This window comes from Dromiciops gliroides, chromosome 4, assembly GCF_019393635.1.
Source record: "Dromiciops gliroides isolate mDroGli1 chromosome 4, mDroGli1.pri, whole genome shotgun sequence".
NCBI lineage: Eukaryota > Metazoa > Chordata > Mammalia > Microbiotheria > Microbiotheriidae > Dromiciops > Dromiciops gliroides.
In genome coordinates, this window is record NC_057864.1 from 137,758,725 (window position 1) to 137,781,548 (window position 22,824).

The 22,824-nt window shown below is 35.7% G+C and overlaps 1 protein-coding gene across 6 annotated transcripts in view; it reads left to right on the forward strand.

Moving 5' to 3' along the window:
* Positions 1–22,824, forward strand: part of RGS7 (regulator of G protein signaling 7) — a 667,489-nt gene that overhangs the window by 574,111 nt on the left and 70,554 nt on the right. For all 6 annotated transcript variants that reach the window (XM_044002222.1, XM_044002224.1, XM_044002218.1 and 3 more), the window contains exon 10: positions 22,526–22,600. In XM_044002222.1, coding sequence (XP_043858157.1) covers positions 22,526–22,600 — 75 coding nt within the window. The remainder of the gene's footprint in view (positions 1–22,525; positions 22,601–22,824) is intronic.

A 22,824-nucleotide genomic window follows, 5' to 3' on the forward strand; every position in this document is an offset into this window, starting at 1 on the left:
GCAGGGTAAGTGAAAGCTGTCTGTAGGAAAACATGCATTTCAGACAGGAGGAATTAATGGGTTGGCAGTATATAAAAGTAGAATTCCTGCTAATATCTGTGACAGGAACTTCACTAAAAAGAATACTAATGCTATTGATTTTTGACACATTCTTTTCAATAATCTAAAAAAAGCCTCAATCAAAAGTTAAGTTAATACCTTATTTGGTAAAGGTAGTGATGAGTGGTTGGGTGTTGGGGGGAGGGGAAGGGAAGAGGATACAGGTGGGGAAAGGTAGGTTAGAACCACTAAAGCAGGGGTGAGAGGGAGATGGCAGCCATGAATATAATTGGGTTACATGATAAATAAAAAGGTCATGTATACATGTATGCCTAATTGCATGCACACATGCACACCCTTAATGCTAGTGCCTTCTCTCTGCTGATTATTTCCAATTAATCCTGTATATATCTTGCTTGTACATGACTATTTGCATCCTGTCTCCCCCCATTCAATTGGAAGTTGCACAAAGGCAGGAACTGTATTTTGTTTTTCTTTGCATCTTCAGCAATTAGCCCAGTGCTTGGCACATAGTAGGCACTTGATAAATGCTTACTAACCAACTGAAAAATATTTTTCCCTTTTCCCTTCCTACTTCTCACTATTCATGGGCTTTGCCTACTTCCACTTTTTATCTATGTATTCATCTACTCTGTCTATTGTGTATCTATGAATCTAGCATCTATTTATCTATCTCTATCCATCCATCCATCTATCCATCTATCTATCTATCTATCTATCTATCTATCTATCTATCTATCTATCTATCTATCTATCCATCCATCCATCGATCTATCATATCTATCTATCGATCTATCAATCTATTGATCTATCGATCTATTAATCTATCGAATCTATAGGCAGCAATAAGAGAGTGGCAAAAGCTTGGAATTCACTGTTAAGAGACATTGAGGGGGCAGCTAGGTGGCGCAGTGGATAAAGCATCGGCCTTGGATTCAGGAGTACCTGAGTTCAAATCCAGCCTCAGACACTTGACACTTACTAGCTGTGTGACCCTGGGCAAGTCACTTAACCCCCATTGCCCTGCAAAAAAAAAAAAAAAAAAGAGACATTGAAATTCTGGTTGTGCCACTCAATGGGCTTAATCTTATCATGCGATTCTGAGCAGATGTGACTTTCCTTCTATATCATTTTGATACCTTCATATACATACATAAATATTTCTATGTGCTTAAATGTATCTATTTCCATGTTTATACATATATTTTATGTGCTTGTACATAATCAAATGAAAATTTATACATATATATACAAATATAAGGTGTTTTATAAATTACTATTGTTATCATGATAAAATTATGATTGTAGAGTCTGAGAGTTGCAAACAGTGAAGTTTTAGCAATTATATTATAGCAGCCTTTTTATTTGGATACTCACACATATTAAACCAAGAACTGCACACAGTAGTCTGCCAGTAAGCCCTAAATAAATGCTTGTTGAATTGAATTTGTTGAATATCTATTCTGTCTTCAATACTCTTCATTGTTGTGGAGACTACAGTATAAGCATAAGACAGGGTTCCTGACCTCAAAGGGTTACATGTTGAGATAAGATTAATGCACGTGAGACAAGAATGAATAATATGAGACAGTGCCATCTAGCAGTTAAGATAGAGGCAAGAGTGCCATAGGAGTTAAGATAATAGGACTAGATCTAAATCCTGAAGAATGGGTAGGATTTGAGTAAGTGAAGATGAGTCAGGAAGAAAAATTCAGGGAAGGGTTCCAAATACTATAAGAGGCAGCTAGATGGCTCAGTGGATAGAACCCTGGGGCTGGAGTTAAGAAGACTTGAATTCAAATCCAGCCTTAGGCATTTACCAACTGAATGACTTTAGGCAAATCACTTAATTTCTGTTTGCCTAAGAAGCAGCTAGGTTGTTTGGTGGATAGAGCACTGGGCCTACAGTCAGGTAGTCATGAGTTCAAATTCAGCCTTAGACACTCACTAGCCATATGATCCTGGGCAAGTCATTTAACCCATTTGCCTTAATCCAAAGCACTTCAGTATCTTTGCCAAGAAAACCCCATGAACTATATAATCCATGGGATCACAAAGAGTCAGACACAACTGAACAACACCCGATATGAACAAAGGGTTCCTTCTCTTCCTCAGAGCTGACTCTTCTGTACCCAAGCTTATTGCTATCTTCAGTAATATTAAATATTATTGATAGCTCAGCCAACTGAAAAAGATGAATGGATGAAAATAATTTAATAAGCAATTAATATTAATTAGTTACTATGCTAAGATTTGAGGATACAAATGCAAATAAGTAAGACAGTCCTTGCCCTCAATAAACATATATTTTAATACAGGAAAGATAACACATACTGGTGAGTAGTGGCCAGAAGTTTGGGGGTGAGGGTGGTGTTTAGGAGAAGAAAGTCAAAGAGAATGGTAACTGGAGTCAAAGGGCAATTGATTGACCTGTCCTTATCAGGAATGGTATTGTTGATTTGATTACTGCTATTAAAGCTTGAAGCAGAAGATACTCAGGCATCACAGCAGATGTGTGGGAAGTGGCATGGAGATGGGCCAAGATAAATGAAATGGTCACAAATAAGAACCCAGGGTCACAGGGGTATGGTGGAACATTCGGTAAGAAAAAGGAGGAGAGGTGGAAAGCTTAGAAGCAGGCAGCATGGCATGGAAATAACAAAGACCTAGCTGAGACATCAGAGTGGTCCTAGTTAATGCAACAAAAATTCATTCATTCATTCATGTAGCAGCCATTTGGGAATAAACATTATTTTAAAAGCCATGGGACACAGTTCAATTTTTTTAAAAGCCTGTTATCTGGCAGAGTCAAGATACTCTAGGTATTTGGATAATCTGGTAACTAGGAAGATATACATATATGTATGTATGTGTGTACATATATAAATAATATATACATATAATACCCATGCACACACATGCCTGTACGTATGCATATACACATACTTAATACATAGTATATCGTATGCAGTATATAGGTTTATATATACATATGTATAAGACATATATTATCAATTTAAATATTATATTATTCAATAGTTTATTACATATTATACATGTGTATGCATGTTGAAACTAGAAGTGTATACAATATATATTTTATTCACATAAATATGTATACATATGTGCATATATACAATTATACATATACCTGATACACAGATCTCTAATTTTCAAGACGTTTGAGAGCAAAATAATACACACACACACACACACACACACAAACACACACACATATATATGGGGGTTTATATATGTTTATAAATTCATGGTATATTATATTGTTAATTATTAATTATTTAATCTGCATTTTAATTATTAATATATTTATACAGAAAAACAAACTTCTGTGTGTGCATATACACTGTATTTGGATATCCAATTTTCAAATAATTTGAGTACAATGAAAAACATTTAGCAAAAAAGCTATCCTGAACATCAGTTAATCATCCCTTGACAATTTGTAGGGTACTTCAAATGTTTTGTTGCCTGAGGGTCATCATCAGTAATATCAATTATAATTGTATGATCCAAACACATAAGTGTGGTAAACCTTTTCTTTATAGAAAGAAGTTGGAAAAATTGCCTTTTACCCTTTTCCAAATCTGAAAGATTTTCCCCCCGAGTGTCTAAAAAACCTGTATAAATTTAGTATTGCTATGTCTGAGAGATAAATATTTTCATGTTAATTGCCACAAAGGCATGAGTCTACTGCATTGTGTAAGTGGCACAAATATGAATTTAACCAAGAAACTTTCAGGACTGATTCTGCACTCAATATTTTTAGATCCTGGGTTTTTGCCTTGTGGACTTGCTCAGCTTTTGTATTTTTAAAATCTCAGGTATTGAACACTTAATATTAGCAAACGTTTCATTTGAGATGTGTCAGTTCTCTTCCTGTGTTATAGATTTTATTAACATTGGATTTTGACACTTTCATGAACTCTAAACATGATTATTGGGATCAGAGAGAATGGGGATTGGAGTAATAGGGTAATTGAGACATCCTTACTAGGAATGGTAGTGTTGCTTTGAGCCACAATGGACTTGGAAAAAATTATGCCATAGTTAACAAGGCCAACTAACCGTTTTTCTATAGTTTCCCCAAATGGGCCTCATTTATAGTTCTGTCCTTTCCACAAAGAATTTTTGGTTTCCTGATCTCTGACATTTCTGATGACTTGCTTTAAAAAAAAATTAATTAATCCAAACCTGAATCTTCCCTTCATGTCATGACAGGGAATAGCATTTATTCTTATTACTCATCTCTTTCCCTCTGAGTGGAAAAATATTTTGACAGAGTTGGTATAATGTACTTCCATTCCTGAAAGGAAATGGCTCTTTTTAGGTTCCTGGCTACATTTATCCTTTGCCTTTTTTTGGTCTCTGAATAGATTACATATTCTATTGATATGTAATAATTAGAAAGGGCTATGGGATTTTTGAATACAATGAAAAGAAAATTTGTCCTAGAATGTTCAAGGTAAAAGTTCAACCCCCTCATTTTAGAAATGAATAAGAAAGAAAAGTATTTAATAAATGTCTTATTATATGGCAAGTATTATGCTAAGCACTGAAGAAGCAAATAGGAAAACATCACAATTACTGTCCTAGAGGAGCTACAATATTAATTAGGAGAGGCCCAAAGGGAAAGGTTCAGATGTTGGGGAAATGAAAAAAATCCAGTGATCCTTCCAGGGTGTATGACAAAGCACAGGAGTTCTAAAGATGCAAAATCAGAATGGATGACAGTATCCAGAGCTCTGGATTTTATAGCAGCAGGACAGTTATCCACTGGGATGTGGGAAATCACTGAGGCCCCGAGTAGCTAAAGGATTTACTGGACACAGACAGGAAGTGATCAAGGCAAGGATCACACTCAAGTCTCTTAACTTCCAGTTCAGTTCTCTTTCCATAATACTATGATACAATGACTCTGCTCTTAAAAATTATACTTTTATATTCTTTGGGTATAGAAAATTTTGAAAATACTAAAATCATAACCCTCTATGACAGTTTAATAGCTGGGTAAGGTGAAAAGAAAGTATATGAGAATGGTAGTTACTTTGAGCTGATAGATGGCATTTGGTTACCAGAATCTTAGACATTATATATTTGTAATTATAGAAATGCACATATATATTTTATATAATATGTGCAATGTGTTATTATGTATATATGTGTATATGTATGCATTGTATATATATATGTATATGTACAAACATATGTATATGTACATTATAACATTACACTATTATGGTAGCTCCTAATCAGCTGGGGACTCTAACAAGCTGTGGTAAGATTTCAAAACCTATTTGAATAATATGGGTTTTTTGTGTGTTTTTTTTTCAAAGAACAAAAATCTATTTTCTCTCCTTCCCCCCCCCACCCCATGTTGAAAAAGAAAAAAAAATTTGTAGCAATTAATACATAATAATACTATACAAGTTGAGTAAAGTAAATACTCATACTGGTCATTTCCATTTGTATACTATCCAAAATTACCCTATGTTCATGTTTTATTGAAGCATTATCATTTGCCTAGTACTGGTCTTCCTGGGATTGTTTGAGTAATTCTGATTGAAGATGGGGGGTGAAGGGAGTACGGAATGGACTAAATCAGTGTTTATCAATTGTTGATCTATGGACCAACACTCATTTTACTTTTTCACAAATAATATTAGCTAACACTGATGTAGCCCTTACTATGTGCTAGACATTGTGTTATGTTCTTTATAATTATTATGCCATTTGATCCTCACAACAACTCTGGGTGATAGGTACTATTATTATTTCCATTTTACAGAGGAGGAAATGCAAGCAAATAGGAATTAAATGACTTGCTGGAGTCACACAGCTAGTAAGTGTCTGAGGTTGGATTTGAACTCAGGTCTTCCCAACTAAAGGCTCAGGGTTGTATCCACTGTTATCACTTAGCTGTCCCCAGATCTTTTATTTCATCTTAAATCCTATAAAATAAAAACACTGGCTATTGACGAAGGCGGCAAATTATGCCCTTTTTTTCTTCTGATTTTTATTATATTTTAATAACATCCTGAATCCCAAATTATGCCCTCTCTTGATTCAGTCATTATTTTCTGGTTAGAAGGTCCTAGTCACCCCACACCTGGAGTGGGGTAGTTGCTTGCTGTGCCTTGAAATGTGACAGGTTGCAAGAAGCCTGTTTCCACTGGGTTACCTATCAACAGGCATTATGAAATGTCTGTTCCTTAATGATGTGCATACAGTTAATGTCATTATTGCTGTCTTGTGTATAATGTTTCATTTGCTGTGTTCCATTGATCATCATGAATACTAATAGAATATAAAGTTGATTTTAAAATAATGTTGTGAGAGAGGGCCATTTCTTGCATTTATTCATAGAAATAACAGCAAATCAGCTTTGTCTATGTCAAATCAAAAAATGAAATAAGGCTTAAATAGAAGAAAATATTAAGTTTTATACAGTGAGGTTTTTTTATTGGGTTCATTGTTTGACTTGGATCAGAGGAGATATCACTAATACCACAAACTTTCTTTTGGAGAAATGTTTGTAAAATGAAAACATGAAGTTATCAAAGTTCTCTTGACATTTAGGGGGAAATCAACATTTTAAAAATAAACTAATTGATGTTTTTACTAGTGAAAATCTCTAGAAATAAAATTAGAGCAAATTATATTAATAACTCCTGTGAAGGTAAAGATATTTAGTTAATATCAGCAAAAAAATATTTTATTATAACAAGCCCAAAGGAAAGAAGTTGGCTGTTGTCTTGCCCTGCTCTAAAACTGCCCAAAGAGTGAATCAAAAAGAACATGTAAAATAACATTTGGAGAACCCTTCAATTTCTAAAATAAATGTTTAAAATATATTTTGCATAATATAAATATGGATTTTTGTAACAAATGAAAATAGGTTCAAAGTAATATTTTACTGCTTATACTGAAATAAGTTAATATATACCTGTAACTCATGGCTCAGTGTCCAAATCTTTATGATAAACCTAGGCTAGGTCCAGTTCTGGAATGGCTATTCTCTCAAAATTAGATCTCTTTTTGGCACTACCCAGAGTGCCTTTGGAAATTTTTCTGAATACTACTCCTATCTGGGTTTACACAGATATGGATAATGCCCAAACTTTTATGCTATAATGTACTAATTTATATGAAGTACAGGACAGAATTTATTTTACCCCTATAGGAAATTCAGAGAAAGACTCATTTATCTGCAAATGATAAAATCCTTTTTCCTCTCTTGTGAGTTCTATTTTCCCTGCAGACCCTGGTTGGTTCCCTAGACTCATAGTTCTGCCCTATCTTTTGCAATCCCCTTGGAAGAGGAATAAGTTTGGGTTGCTAGAGGTAACCCCATCCCCCCATCATCCTAATACGTCACCTCCATCCATCTGGTACTATCCTAAGAAGTTGGACTATTCCTGAAAAGACTGATATAAAGGCAACCTGTTTCCCATTGGGTCTGTCCTGTATGAAAAATTCAAAGGCAAGGCAAAAACAGTAATGCATCCCACTACACAAGGACTTAGACCCTTGATGCTCTTCCAACTCTTACTAGAAGTTGATGCTACCTAGAAATGCCCCTTCTCCTTCTAGAAAGCTACATCCCTAAGTTCTCTAAGAACATGATCATATACAGGAACCCCCCTACACACACACACACACACACACACACACACACACACACACACACACAGGCTTTTTGGGTGGGTTTCTGGAACTTCCCACTACTCAGTCACAGATTTCTTTCCATGGCAGTCAGCTTTTTAGCCAAGATGTGCCTCTGGCTCTTCACTATTCAGTCCAGAAGTTTTGTATCTAGGAGGTCCAAAATCTTTCCTTTTGGGCTGTGTGGATGAGACCACAAATAACTGCAACGTTCTGCTTTCCCAAGGCTGCTACAAGGAGAGGTTGTACACACAGTTTTTACTGACAGAGGTGTCTTGCTGTTTGGTCTGACCTCCAAAGAAGGTAAAGGTCAAAAAGAGCAAACTTGGCAATTGGTCCATTTTTTTTTTGTAGAGTACAAATGAGTGGCTGTGATCCACACCAATTGGAATCAATCAATTTATCCCCAACTGATCCTGAAGGCCAAAGCAAATGAAGTTATCAAAGCCTCAGCAACAGATTCTTCACTCTTTTACCATATTAATTTGAACAGGAAATTCCTAGACCAGAGAGTATTTATATGTGTGTATGGCTATGTAGGTTAGGCAGCTAGGTGGCACAGTGGATAGAATGCCAGGCCTACAGTCAGAAAGACCTGAGTTCAAATACGGCCTCAGACACCTGCTAGCTGTGTGATACTGGACAAGTCATTTAACCCTCTTTGCCTCAGTTTTCTCATCTATAAAATGAGCGGGAGAAGGAAATGGCAAACCACTCTAGTATTTTTGTCAAGGAAACCCCAAATGAAGTCACAAAGAGTCTGTCATTACTGAAACAACTGAACAACAAAAAATGGATTTATATACATATAAAAGTATATATGTGTTTGTACATATATATGTATATGTGTATATGTGCATATATGTGCATATATACCACCTGAGTGTATAAATTTAATACACATTATTATATATGTATATACATACATGCATATATGTATGTGTATATTCCACTAAATTCTTACTCTAGTGTTTTATAGTTGCATAGAGATAACTCTGAATTCTTAAAAAGTTTTGCATCATAGCAGAAGATCTGGCAGGTCTTACCAAGGTAAAAAGTCCTTGACTGTTGGCCCAGTAGAAGACTGTGTGTCTGTCAGCAGAGGCTTAGATTAGCTTCTTGCACAGAAGATCATATTGGAAGTTTTGCCATCAAGTAATGGTTGGGGTTTTGTTTGTTTGTTTATTTTACCATAGCAACTCATAAAATTATAAACAAAGGCTTAGAATTGTTATAACCTAAAGTATACTGTGTATATATAGATGTAGACATATATAGATTCATTCAGTAAATGTTTATTAAATTTTGTTTTAAAAGGAACTGTCGGGGGCAGCTAGGTGGAGTGGTGGATGAAGCTCTGGTCCTGGATTCAGGAGGACCTGAGTTCAAATTTGGCCTCAGACACTTGACACTTACTAGCTGTGTGACCCAGTGCAAGTCACTTAACCTTCATTGCCCCGCGCAAAAAAAAAAAAAAAAAAAAAAAAAAAAAAAAAAAAAAAAAGGAACTCTCCTAGGCACTGAGGATGAAGAAAAGAAAAACAATGCAGCCAGGGGAAATATGAAGTGTATTCACATATGTATGATACGACATCACATATGATAGAAGTAAAAGAGGACTCTAAACAAAATGATATAGGAAAATTTAGGAGAGAAAAGATCACTTTTAGCTGAAGGATCAGGAAAAGCTTCAAGGAAGAAGTAGCACCTGAGCTGGACCTTGAAGAAAGAGAAAAATGTTAAGACAGAGAGATGTGAGAGAGCAAATTCCAAGAATGGAAGACCTGGACAAAATACATGGAGTTGTAAAAGTAAATAAGGAGATTAGGGAATAGCTAGAAGTTCAGTTTGTTGAAACAAGGAGTCCTAGGAAGGGAGTTGTGTGAAATAAGGCTGTTCATGTGGATTGGAACTATAATAACTGGATTTCATAGTGCAAATCACAAAATGCTTTACATACATTATCTCCTTTTTGACCTCATAACAGCCATCTGAGGCAGGTATTGCAGGTATTATTATCCCTATTTTATAGATGAGGAAACTGAGACTGAGAGTGGTTATTTATTTATGAAAACATAGCTGGTCTGTATCAAAGATAGGATTTGAACGTGGGACTTCTTGATTGAAAGTTCAACATGGTACCTCCTTGGCTTCTTTTGGATACCATAGAAGTCTGTACTTTGCATTTTATTCTTCAGTGGATAGGCAGGAACTGAAGGAAAGTGATGGGGTCAGAGCAATGCATAAGAAAGTATTTGGCAGCTTTATGAAGCGCACACTGGAGAAAGCAGAGACTGGAGTCTAGGAGACAATTTAGAATGCTATTATACTATGTCAGGGCAAAGATCTTGAGGTAGTTCACAGCATGGGGGACAGATGCAAATGGAATTGTGAAGATCTAATAGACCAGACTTGGCAACTTGATTGAATGTAATAGATGAAGAAGAGGGAAGAATCACAAATTTTAAGGATTTGAGTCATTGTAGGGGCCCATAGCATAAAATTTCTATTTGTAATATCTCAATAAGCCCTCTTTGTCTCTTTGTTACACATAGAATGAATATGTGTGTTCACATTTATTAGACACAGTACCTGAAACCCCATATTTTGTATGTGGGCCAGAGGGTGTTAATGATATTTGTACTCACAAACAACTCTAACTGCATGATATTCTTCAGGATATCTGAATGGTGTAATAGCTTTCCTTCATTCTGGAAATTACATATAGTGATTATTTCCTAATGTAGACAGTAGAAATTGCAAGAAAGGGAGTAAATCAGAGAGAAAGTTAAGAAAATAAAAACCAAATATACAGTTTCCGAAAGGATTATATTTCAGATGTTGGTTTGGTTTGAAAGAGATATCAATGAAAGCCCTCACAGCCTTTGTAAACACTGACTTACTAGGAAGCATGTATTGTTTGGGACTGAGGGTTTTGCTGTTCAGTTGTTCCAGCTGCCTAGATTAGAAAGGTCTGGAATAATGTTTAGTTCTTGGCAACTGCTTCGATTGATAGCTTCCACACTGGGAAACAAAACCTACAGAATCAGTGTCTATACCTATATGCCTGTGGAGAAGTTATAAATGTGTATGTGTGCATGTATGCTTAAAACCTCACTAAGACTTTTAAGACACTATACATATGTACATATCTGTACATATAGGGTATAACTATTTCTTTCTGAACAATTGTACGTATAGCTTCCCAAATTAGAACTACATTTTTGTCAAGCACAAGCATATGTGTATGAGAAAACAACTGCTTTTGCAGTCAGAAGACTTCTATTCAAATTCTAGCTCTGTTATGTATCCATGTGAGCTTGGGAAAATAATTTAACTTCTCTGCACTTCACTTCTCTCATGTGTCAAATGAGGGACGTGAACTAGATGATCTCTAAGGTAGCCTCCAACTCTAAAAATATGATCCTCTGAAAACACTGAAACAATGATAATTCAACTCAACAATTATTTATTAAGTATTTACTATAGTCAAAGAACTGTGCTTATTGTGGGAAGGGTAGAAAGATGAGTAAAACAGTCATAGAGTTTAGTGTTTGGTGCAATGAAGAAAACTGTATAAATAAATATAATATAAGTTAAATGATAAAGTGCAGACCATAACGGAGGTAAATGAATGGCTAGTTTAGGATGGTGGTGGTAGTGGTAATGGTAATGGTGGTGGTGGTGGTGAAGGAGGAGGAGGCGGAGGAGGAAATGGAAAGGAGGGAAAGAATGAAAAAGATATTGTGAACATAGAATCCAGAGGACTTAGAAAACTTTTAGATATCTCATGGGACATTGAGTCTTAAATACAAATGGGTCCAAAAATGAATTTATATTTTTCTACAAACCCATTGCTCACCCATCACTCCCTATTCCTGTTGAGGGTACCACTATCTTTTCATTCACAAAAGTTCATAATTTTGGAGTTGTCTTGGTTATTTTCCTTTCCTCAACATTCTTATCCATAAATTCTCAAATCTTGTCAATTTTTCCTTCACAACACCTCTCTCCTTTTTTCCCTTCTCTGCACTCAAACAACTTCTGTCTCTGTGCAGGCCTCCATGCAGTCTTACCAAGACTATTGGAATAATGTTCTAATGGCTGTCCCTACCTCCAAGGTCTCTCAATAGCCTTCTTATTGATGTGTTCTTCTAGTCTCTCCTACAATACATCTACTGCTCTCAAACTGAAAAGCTACTTGGTTTGACTCTACCATCATCTTCATTGTGCCCTGCCCAGTATAAACTCATCACCATATAAGTGCATCAAAAGGTAACTCATCATCATGGAGAATGCTTCAGCTTTGCTTCTCACACCTCATCAATACCCTCAGTTGCTTCTATGTCATTGATTGGAGGACTGGAAGGTAGAACAAGAAAAAACTCCTATAGCCTTCCTTTATAGAGGTCTCAAAATGCTAACTTTCTCTTTGTCACCAGTTGCTGTGCTTGGTTTCAACTCCACTAAGATCTTCATTATTCCCCTTCAAGCACTCCTCCCCCACCCTAACCCTTTTCAAATTCCTTCTGTGTGTCTTCTTTCCCCATTAAATTGTAATCTCCTTGAGGGCAGGGACTCTTTCTTATTTGTATCTCCAGCACTTAGAAGAGTGCCAGTTACATAGCTGGCACTTAATTAATAATTATCATATATAGTATCAAATCCTATTCCTAAAATGTCTGACCATGTCATTCATTCACAAAATCATCAGCGATTTGCTATTGTCTATAGTATGAAATATGTTGCCCAGCTTCCTTCACTACTTAACTCAAATACTGCATTGTGTAATAGGCCTTTCCCAGTTGTCACTCCTGTCCACCCCCAGTGCCTTCACTCTGAGATTAGCACACACATATACACATACATATAAATGCATATACATGTACGTATGTGTGTATAATATCGACTTAGTTGTTTGTGTATTGTCTCCTCCATCCCCCATTAGAATGTGAACTTCTTGAGGTAAGAGACTGTTTTCTACCTTTCTTTGAATACCCAAAATGTAGCATGGTGCCTTGCACATAGTTAATACTTAATAAATATTTATCAATTAAGTGACTTCCATAATCTGCCTTCCACAAAGATTAAGCAAGTGTCAAATGTCACATTATTTATAAGTTGTAGAATTTATGAGTGGGGGCCTGATTTCACATAATTTTATATAATTGAAGACTCATATTTGCTCCTTTTTACCTTTCTTCACAGCTGTGTTCTGGTAAAGTTGCTTTCTCCCAACCAATACTTTATCACTCTTTCACATTTTGAATTGTTGTCTTTATTGTGTATCTCTCCGCCTTGTCCTCTTTCTAGCCTGCTCAGTTTCAAAACAACAACAACAACAATAACTTCCCTAAGCCCTAGGAAATATCCTGAGCAACCAAATAGCACTCACTATGTAATTGCCTCCTATAGCTTATTGGAGAGGGATAACAGAAACAGTAAATTTTCACATTCTACACATCAGAATCATTGTGTTCTTAATTTGTTATTATTTTCCCATTATAACTTTAAGCATCTGTGACAAGCCTGAAAAAAATCCTTAGTTTTTTGCATGCATATTTTATTACTTATTTTTGAATGGCATGATTAATATTTCTAATAAAATTATCATTTTTTCTTCAAATCTGTTATTTTTTTAAATGTGCTACATATTAGGTATGACATTAAGTACTTCTAATGAAGGGGATTTTTTTTTTTCCTCCAGAGAGACATGCCTCCAATTTCACAGTGTAAACCAGAAGAAAATTAGCATATAACATATACTAATGTCTCAATTAAATTTGTTCAGAACCAATTTCATTTATTATAAGAAAAAATAAAAAGAAGTAAACATTACACATAATCTAAACATTATTCACTATAGGATGAACAATTGGGTCATTCCCACCAAGATGTCTAAATACGAATAGATTGTTCCACACTAGTCATAGCAACAACACCCCCATATTTGTATAGCAGTGAAGGTGTATCAACCACTTTTCTCATTAGCATTGTGGGGGATGTAGTAGAAATATTTTTATCCCCCATCTTACAGATGAGGAAAGTGGATTTATGAGGAGGTAAGTAACTTGCCCGCTGTCCCAAAGTGAAATGTCAAAGCCAATATTTGAGACAAGGACCCCTGATTCTGAATCCAAAGCTCACAGACAGTGGCAGCTAGTTCTTTCATTAACTTGGATGGGTTCAGGTCAAAGACCTCGCTCAATGAAGCCAGGTGTCCTTTTACTGTTTCCTTATATTTCCATGAAAAGCAGCTAGTGGTACAGTATACAGATCTTTGGACCAGGAGTCATAAAGATCTATGTTCAAATCTGCTCATAGAACTTACTAGCTGTGTTCCCTTGGACAAGTCACTTAACATCTGTCTGCTTCAGTTTCCTCATCTATAAAATGAATAATTATATCATCTACCTCTCATGGTGGTTGTGAGGATAAAATGTATAAAGGGCTTTGCAAGCCAAACGTGTTGTTTGTATAAATTCTAGCTCTTGTTTTTAATAGCCCAGTTCTCCCTAATGCTGTGGGTTTACATGTATTGGGTTCATTCCTGGGAACCAGATTTCAAAATGACCAATTTCTCTCTTTGGTTCTTGCCCCCTGAGTTTTCCCTCAGGAAAATCTCTCAAATAAAGTTTAGAGAGAGATCTTTGGCTTTTCCAAAATGAAGGTGACAGAGTCCCTAACTTCTACACGGGAACTTGATGTACAATGAAACTACCAGATACAGAATAGGCTTTATTTTACCCACCACAGAAAAATGCATAGGGGGTCACAGGAACTCAAGAACAAATGCAGAAACGTACAGTACTAATATATCCCAATGATAGACATGTTGGAGCTGCTGAACAAGCATTCCCCTTTCTGCCAGATGTGCATTGTCCGAGCAACTTGCTGGCTTTGCTCTCCAAGTAGGATGCCACTTGAAATCTACGGACTATCTTCTTTCTCTAAGAAGGACACTACATCAGGACATCTCTTACAGGATCATAGATTTAGAGCTGGAAGTGACAGAGGCCAGCTACTCCAACCCACTCATTTTACACAGGGGAAACAGAGGCAGAAAGGGGTTAAGTAGCTTGACCTGGCTCACAAGGCTATCAAGTGTCTGAGGCAGAATTGAAGGTCATGTCTTCCTGACTCCAAATCCAGTGTCCTATTCACTCTACGATGTTCCTCCTCTAGAAGAGATGGCATCTGAATTCAAATGTAGGATTACCCACATATCAACTTCCAAAGCTAATACCTCAAAGGGAATCTCCTTTACCTTACTAGAAAGCTAAATTCAAGTATCACCCTGCCTAGGGAATTCAAGAACAGTGTCCTTCAGCTCCCTCTTCTGGTTGTATATTAGCACATATCCACACTGTAATATACTTCTGTAATTCACCACGACAGCTTAGGGTTTAGTTTGGGATGGGGACGCCTACACACCATGCCATGCCCCTTGTTTTGATCAAATCACCAGAGAAAAGACCAAACAGGTGTTCTAGAGCAGAGCTTCTTACACTTTTTCCAATCATAATCCCTTTTCACCAGAGAAACTTTTACATGACCCCAGGCATGTAGGTAAATAAAATAGGTATACACATTTTACTGTTGCCAATTATTTTTGCGACCCCCACATTCAGTTATCTGACCCCACATGGTTGTGTCCTACAGTTTAAGAAGCTTTATTCTAGAGAATGAACCTGAGAAGATACATAGAAAAAAAAAGACAATTCAGAGCACAATTTTATGGGCAACAGAAAGGATGACTCTTCTAGTTTATCCTCAGTCAAGCATTTATCAAGAGGCTCAGAAGACATCCATTGTCTTTCTTTTTCCTGATTCAATGGTTTTTTATTTCAATTTTGCTAATCTCTTCTTTGATTTTCTTTTTATATAATATTTATTTAGTCCCAATTATATATTAAAATAATTTTAAAACATTTTTTAGAAAGTTTTGAGTTCTAAATTCTATTCCTCTCTCCGTCCCTCCTTTCGCATCACCCCCCAGATGGTAAGCAATCTGATATAGTTTATACATGTGCAATCATGTAAATCATTTCTATATTAGTCATTTTGTATAAGAAGACTCAAATTTTTAAAAAAATGAAAAAAAGAAAGAATGTGAAAAAAGCATGCATCAGTCTGTATTCAGACAGTATCAGTTCTTTCTCTGGAGGCAGATAACATGCATCACTATCAGTCCTTTGGGATTGTCTTGGATCATTTGTATTGCTAATAACAGCTAAGTCATTCACCATTCTTCATTGTACACTATTGCCTTCATTATGTACAATATTCTCCTGCTTCTGCTCAATTCACCTTGGATCAGTAAATTTTTCCAGGTTTTTCTGAAGTCATCCTGCTTGTCATTTCTTATAGTACAATACTATTCCATCACAATTATATACCACAACTTGTTTAGTCATTCCCCAATTGATAAGCATCCTTTCAATTTCTTAGCCACCACAAAAATAAGGCTTCACCAAGTATGTGGATCAGACCTTACTGTGATCAATGCACCCCACCACCACCAACAGCCCTTACTTTGTGTCTATATTTGCCTCTCTGCAACTTCTACTTATTGTTCCTAATTTTCCTCCCTGAGTAACTAGAGAGCCCAGTTCTTTCATTTGGTCCCTACATGACATGATTTCTATTCACCTAAACAACACAGTCACCCTCCTCAGCATGGGCTTCTATATATGACTGTCCTTCCTAAAGCATGTATTTTCTCTTAAAGCTCTACCGTTTTGAAACAGTACTAGTAAAGTACAAATATGAATAAAATTCCTTTAAAAGATGCTTACCCTAACACATGGGCAAATTTGCAAACTTTTGGTTCTTTTCTCCTGAAACACTTTAGCTTTTACTCTAACCAGAGTACCAGTCAAGAATGATTCTACTTGGGGGCAGCTAGGTGGCGTAGTGGATAAAGCACCAGCCCTGGATTCAGGAGGACCTGAGTTCAAATCCAGCCTCAGACATTTGACAGCTGTGTGACCCTGGGCAAGTCACTTAACCCTCACTGCCTCTCAAAAAAAAAAAAATGATTCCATTTTCATGGAGTCATTTTCTTCTTCACAACAGTTTTAGAACTGAAGATATATAAATATGTTATGAGTCAAGGGTGAACTTGGGCTAATGACAGTGAACAGACAACAGCTACTTGGAAATTCACTCGATAGTGTCCTCTCAGTAATGTTGTTGAAAAAGATAATCATTGTTGACCTAGTCCCTTAGACCTTCACATCAACTAGCATATATATGTAAGAGCAAGATTCTTAGAAATAAGATAATACAGCTCCTATACCAACATTCATATAGACCTTAAAAGTTTTCAAGATTCTCTATGTTAGCTTATTGGAGACTCATAACAACAACCTTGTGATATAGGCACTGCAAGTATTTTTTTTTTTTTTAGGCAATGGAGGTTAAGTGACTTGCATTGGGTCACACAGCTAGTAAGTGTCAAGTGTCTGAGGCTGGATTTGAACTCAGGTACTCCTGAATCCAGGGCCAGTGCTTTAACCACTGCGTCATCTATCTGCCCCCTGCAATTATTATTATTATTATTATTCCATTTGCCGCATAAGTAAAGTAAAACTTGCAATGGGTCTTAAGAGACTTGTACAGGATTGAATAAGTAGCAAATGTCAAGGGCAAGATTTGAATATAGTTTCTTGGTTCTAATGCCAGAGCTCCATCTATCATTTCTTCTGCCTCTAAGATAAAAATTGGGTCTCTGGACAGACAGCAGGATCATGGAGATTAAGCTAAATAAAGTATTTCCTGGTTTGGGTTTAAGCACTAGAAAATGTGGCAGTTATTGGAAAGGACATTTTCTGGAGAAAGAACTGGGTAGAGCAGGCAGAAGGGAGTTCATTTCTGGTGTCCGAAGTCCTCAAGACTCCAATCTGACATGTGTACACTGGTCTTTACCTTCATTACATCACAAGTAGCCTTTGTGTGACCTTCTGACTTGTGCCCTCCATCATGTTGGGTCTAGTCATGTCAGAGAAGGAGAATCCTTCAGGAAAATGTAGTCCATGTTTCTGTGGCTGAGGTGATGGTCCCCACCCCACCTCAATGCTTTCAATGAGGCTATTTTTTTTTATATTTTATTGAATTTATAATATCCACTTCTCAATGTCTCTTCTAAGATGTGGTCCCCTAGGCTTGAACAAAAAACTGCAGATATGGCTTGATCAAGTCAGAGCACAATGGGACTATTACCTCCCTTGTCCTTGATATCACACATATTTTAATGAACCCTAAGATCACATTATTTTTTCTAGCTGTCATATCACACTATTGACTCAGGCTGAGCTTTCATTAGACTAAAACTCTTATTTTCCAGACAAACTGATCTTATCCAGGCCTCCTCTCTATATATATTTGTAAAGTTTTTTTTTTAATGTAAACCCAAATATAAGGCATACAACTACATTTACTCTTCTTAAATTTCATATTACTAGTTTAAGTCCAGTGATCTAGCCTGCCAATGTCTATTCAAATCCTATCATCCAAGATATCAGCTTTGAGTCAACTACAAATTTGATTATGAAGCCAACTATATTTGTATCCAAGTTACTAATAAAAATGTTATACCACACATGGCCAAGCACACATCCCTGGGGTACTCTGCTGGTTATCTTCCATGTTGATCTTGACCTATTAATGATTACTATTCATGTTTAGTATTTTGTACAATAAAGCATATTCATATCCACATAATTATAGTACAATATATCTTGAACTTCTTTATGTTTACCACAAGAATAGCTTTAAAGACTATAAAAAGCTTTGCTAAAATCTAGGAAAACTGTACATACATGATATCCTCCATCACCCTAGTCAATCAGTTTAGCACCCGGTCAATGTGTGTGTGTGTGTGTGTGTGTATATATGTATATGTATATATAGATATATATATATGTATATATATATATATATATTAATTACCCTGGCATGTAAACACTATGTGATCTCTTCTAGATGTTTACTAAGCATCCCTTTAAATACATTATAACATTAGTCAAATAACAAAGTTAAACTTATTGGTCTATAGCTAAGAGATATAATTTTCATTTTATTTATAAGAAAAGAGATTAAATTTTTGGCTGAGATGGTTTACAAACTTCCACATGACACTATAGTGATTTAATTTAATCAATGTAGATTAAATTTCTATAAGAAATGGTAATATCTGTTCCTTGATCCATTTCCCCCCTTTTTTTTTAACATCAATGGCATGTTTAAGTAGGCCAGGCCAGATCAGTTTTGGTTTCATTTCATGTTTTCCTTTCATCTTTATCCTTTATTTTATTAGTGTTTGCTATAATAAACTAATGGTCTTATTATACACTTGTGATTTTTCAATAACTCCCACATTTCCCATGTATTAAGGTATAGTCAATTTAATTTTTTCTGATGTTATCTGGTACTTGCCATTTCTATTAACTTTAAAGACTTTTAAAATAATTTGTTTTAATTTTTATTGATTTTATATTTTTACATAAAAATTTGCATTTTCCTAAATATATCCCTCTCCTGATACCTACAGACACACTCCTTATAATAAAGAATAACATCTTTTTAAAATTTTAAATGAATCAACAATGTATAATGAAGCAAACAGAACCAAGAGAACATTATGCACGGTGACAACAATATTGTTCAAAGAAGAAATATGAATGACTTAACTATTCTCAGCAAAAGAATGATCCAAGACAATCCCAAAGGACTAATGATGAAGCATAATATTCACCTCCAAAGAAAGAACAGATATTGATTAAACACAGACAGACTGAAGCATGCTATTTTTCACTTTCTTTTATTTTTTTTATTCAAGTTTTCTTGTACAAAATTACTAATCTGTCAATGTTTTACATAATTGCACATGTATAACCTCTATCTGATTGCTTATTGCCTCAGGGAGGAGAGGGAAAAAGGGATAAAATTTGGAACTCAAAACTTTAAATAAAGGACTGTCTACTGAGAAAAAAATCCAAAATGTCATAAAATTCTTTAAAAATGAATCAACAAAACCTAGTAAAATATTAACTGAATCTGTCAGTATACATCTCTTCAAAAAAAGAGAAGAATGCTATTTCTTTTTTAAGTGATATTTTATTTTCCTCAATTGTATGTAAAAGTAATCTTTAATATTCAATTTTTTTTAAATTTTGAGTTCCAAATTTTCTCCCTCCCTCCCTCCCTCACACTCCCCTCTCCCTAAGATGGTAAGCAATTTGATATAGATTATATATATGCGATCATATAAAACATTTCCATATTAGTCATGTTGTGAAAGAAAAAAACAAACCAAAAGAAAAACAAACATTAAAACATAAAGTGAACAATGGTATGCTTCAATCTCCATTCAGACTCCATCAGTTCCTTCTCTGACTGAATAGCATTTTTCATCATGAGTCCTTTGGAAATGTCTTAGGTCAATGTATTGCTGAGAATTAGTCATTCACAGTTGATCATTGTACAATATTGTTGTTACTATGTACAATGTTCTCCTGGTTCTGATCACTTCACTTTGTATCAGTTCATCTAAATATTTTCAGATTTTACTGAAATCACTGTGCTTGTCATTTCTTATAGCACAATAGTATGCCATTATTATCATATACCACAATTTGTTCAGCTACTCCCCAATTAAGGGGCATACCCTCAATTTCCAATTTTTGCCACCACAAAAAGAGCTTCTATGAATAATTTTGTACAAATATGTCCTTTTCCCTTTTTTCTAATCTCTTTGGAATATGGACCTAGTAATAGTATTGCTAGTCAAAGGATACACACAATTTTATAGCCCTTTGGTCATAGTACCAAACTGTTTTATAGAATGGTTGGAGCAGTTCACAACTTCAACAACACTGTGTGAGGATCCCTGTTTTCCTATATTCTCTCCGACATTTATTATTTTCCTTTTCTGTCATATTAGCCAACCTGATAGGTGTAAGGTGATACCTAAGAGTTCTTTTAATTTGCATTTCTCTAGACAATAGTAATTTAGAGCATTTTTCTTATATGACTATAGATAGCTTTGATTTCTTCATCTGAAAACTGCCTGTAGTATTTTTTCTTTTTCTTTTTTTTTTGGGGGGGGGGGCAGGGCAATGAGGGTTGTGACTTGCCCAGCGTCACACAGCTAGTAAGTGTCAAGTTTCTGAGGCCTAATTTGAGCTCAGGTCTTCCTGAATCCAGGGCCAGTGCTTTATCTACTGCGCCATCTAGCTGCCCTGTAATATTTCTTCTTGATCAAAGTATTCATGATATTTTAGGTATGAGGCTTTTGTATACTTTAAAAGCCTATTATCATATTTTCATTTTTCACTAAGTACCTAATTAATAATAATAACAATAACAATAATAATAATAACTTCTAACATTTATGTTATAACTTAAGATTTAAAAGCTCCTGTCTGAGAGGAATTTTCCTTAACTGGTCCAAATGCTTCTCACCATCCCCACTCCTTTACTGATTATTTATCTTTGCTCACCTCTGTGTTGAGATACTGAGTTAGTAATGTACCTTCAAGCTTTCAGGAAAACATAAGAATACTTAAGTTATCTAGACCTCCTTGACTTCTTATCTCTGCTATGCCTGTTTTCCCTGTAGGTTATACTTACATAGAAAAAGAAAAATTGAAAAGGAAAGGAAAATGTGTGACAGTAACATCTTTCCATTGCTTTTAAATCACTAATGATTGAGAAGATTCCTTCTGAATCTGAGATCTGATGAACCTATAAAGTATTCCCTTCCCTGTTCCTCTTCTTTCTTCTAAATTAAAAAAAAAAAAGGAGAAGAAAGAAAAGAAAAACTTGATAATTTTACCTAAAGCCCTCTTTCTCTCTCAGCAATACTGTTCACAAACTTGGAACATTGCCAATAGGGGAAAATGCTCATTAGTCATGAATCTGCTACATTTTGCCCCCACTTGCTGTGCAATTCTAGTAGTGTCATTGTCATTGATTAAAAAGATAAGAATCTTAAAGTTTGAGGAAGGTTACAAGGAGTGGCTGTGACCACTTACATGCTTCTATTTCCCACTAATACCTATATTAGAATGACATATCAGGGGAAAATGAGGGCTGGGTGAGATTTGTGAACTTCTATGTGTATAGAAAATACCATATGCCAGTTCCTTTCTCTATAGTCCTCTCTGTGGCCACAGACTCCAATGGCCACACACATACTGTCTCCTAGGAACAAATGTTTCCACCATGGACTCCCTGATTCCTGGAATTTGTAACCACTGTAAAAATTCATCCTGGAATTGGAGAGTTGGAGTTGACCAGACTGAATATCATTTTATTTCTTCAACATGGGTAAACCAAGTAACCTGATGTTGATGGTGATGATACCATGACCCAGTAAACACTCCATATCCAGCAAGGACAGTGCCATATCAGCCAGGAAGGCATCATTCCATCAGGTGACTGTGTAGACACTTGCCCTGAGCTTGCTGGGTGAGAAATTATCAGTATAATTTCTTAAACTCACATCCCAAACCTGAGTCTGTGCTTTTCTGACCATTATATTTTGTATGGTAATTGGAGGTTTTAAAATGTAGAAAGTAAGACAGAGTAACCTCTTTATTTCAATAATAGCCCTGGCTGATAGAGGCTGCTAAGGCAATTTAAGGAGAACTACCAGTGTTTTTCCTTGTCACTGTGTATGCACAATGTTTCCAACTGCTATCATTAATATGCAAAGAAATGCGCTGATGAAGAACTCTTTTCTCAAGGAGCTATTTTCTTTATTTTCCATTTCCAGCCTGGTTGTGTAAACACAACCGAAGTGGATATTAAAAAATCATCCAGAATGAGGAATCCTCACAAAACTCGAAAGGTAAAGTAGGATTTATTCTGACAGCCTACGTGAGGGTTATGGGGTCTCTTATCCACAGGAAGACGCTGGGGGCTACAGGCACATCAAATTTTTTGTTTGTTTGTTTTTGCTTTTTTTTTTTATGTTTTACCAGAGCCATAATTAAGGCAGTGTAAACAAGGCTTTGTCCCAAGGTATCAAAGTCTGAGGGTTGGGGTGGCATGTAGACTTGCTTCCTATGTACA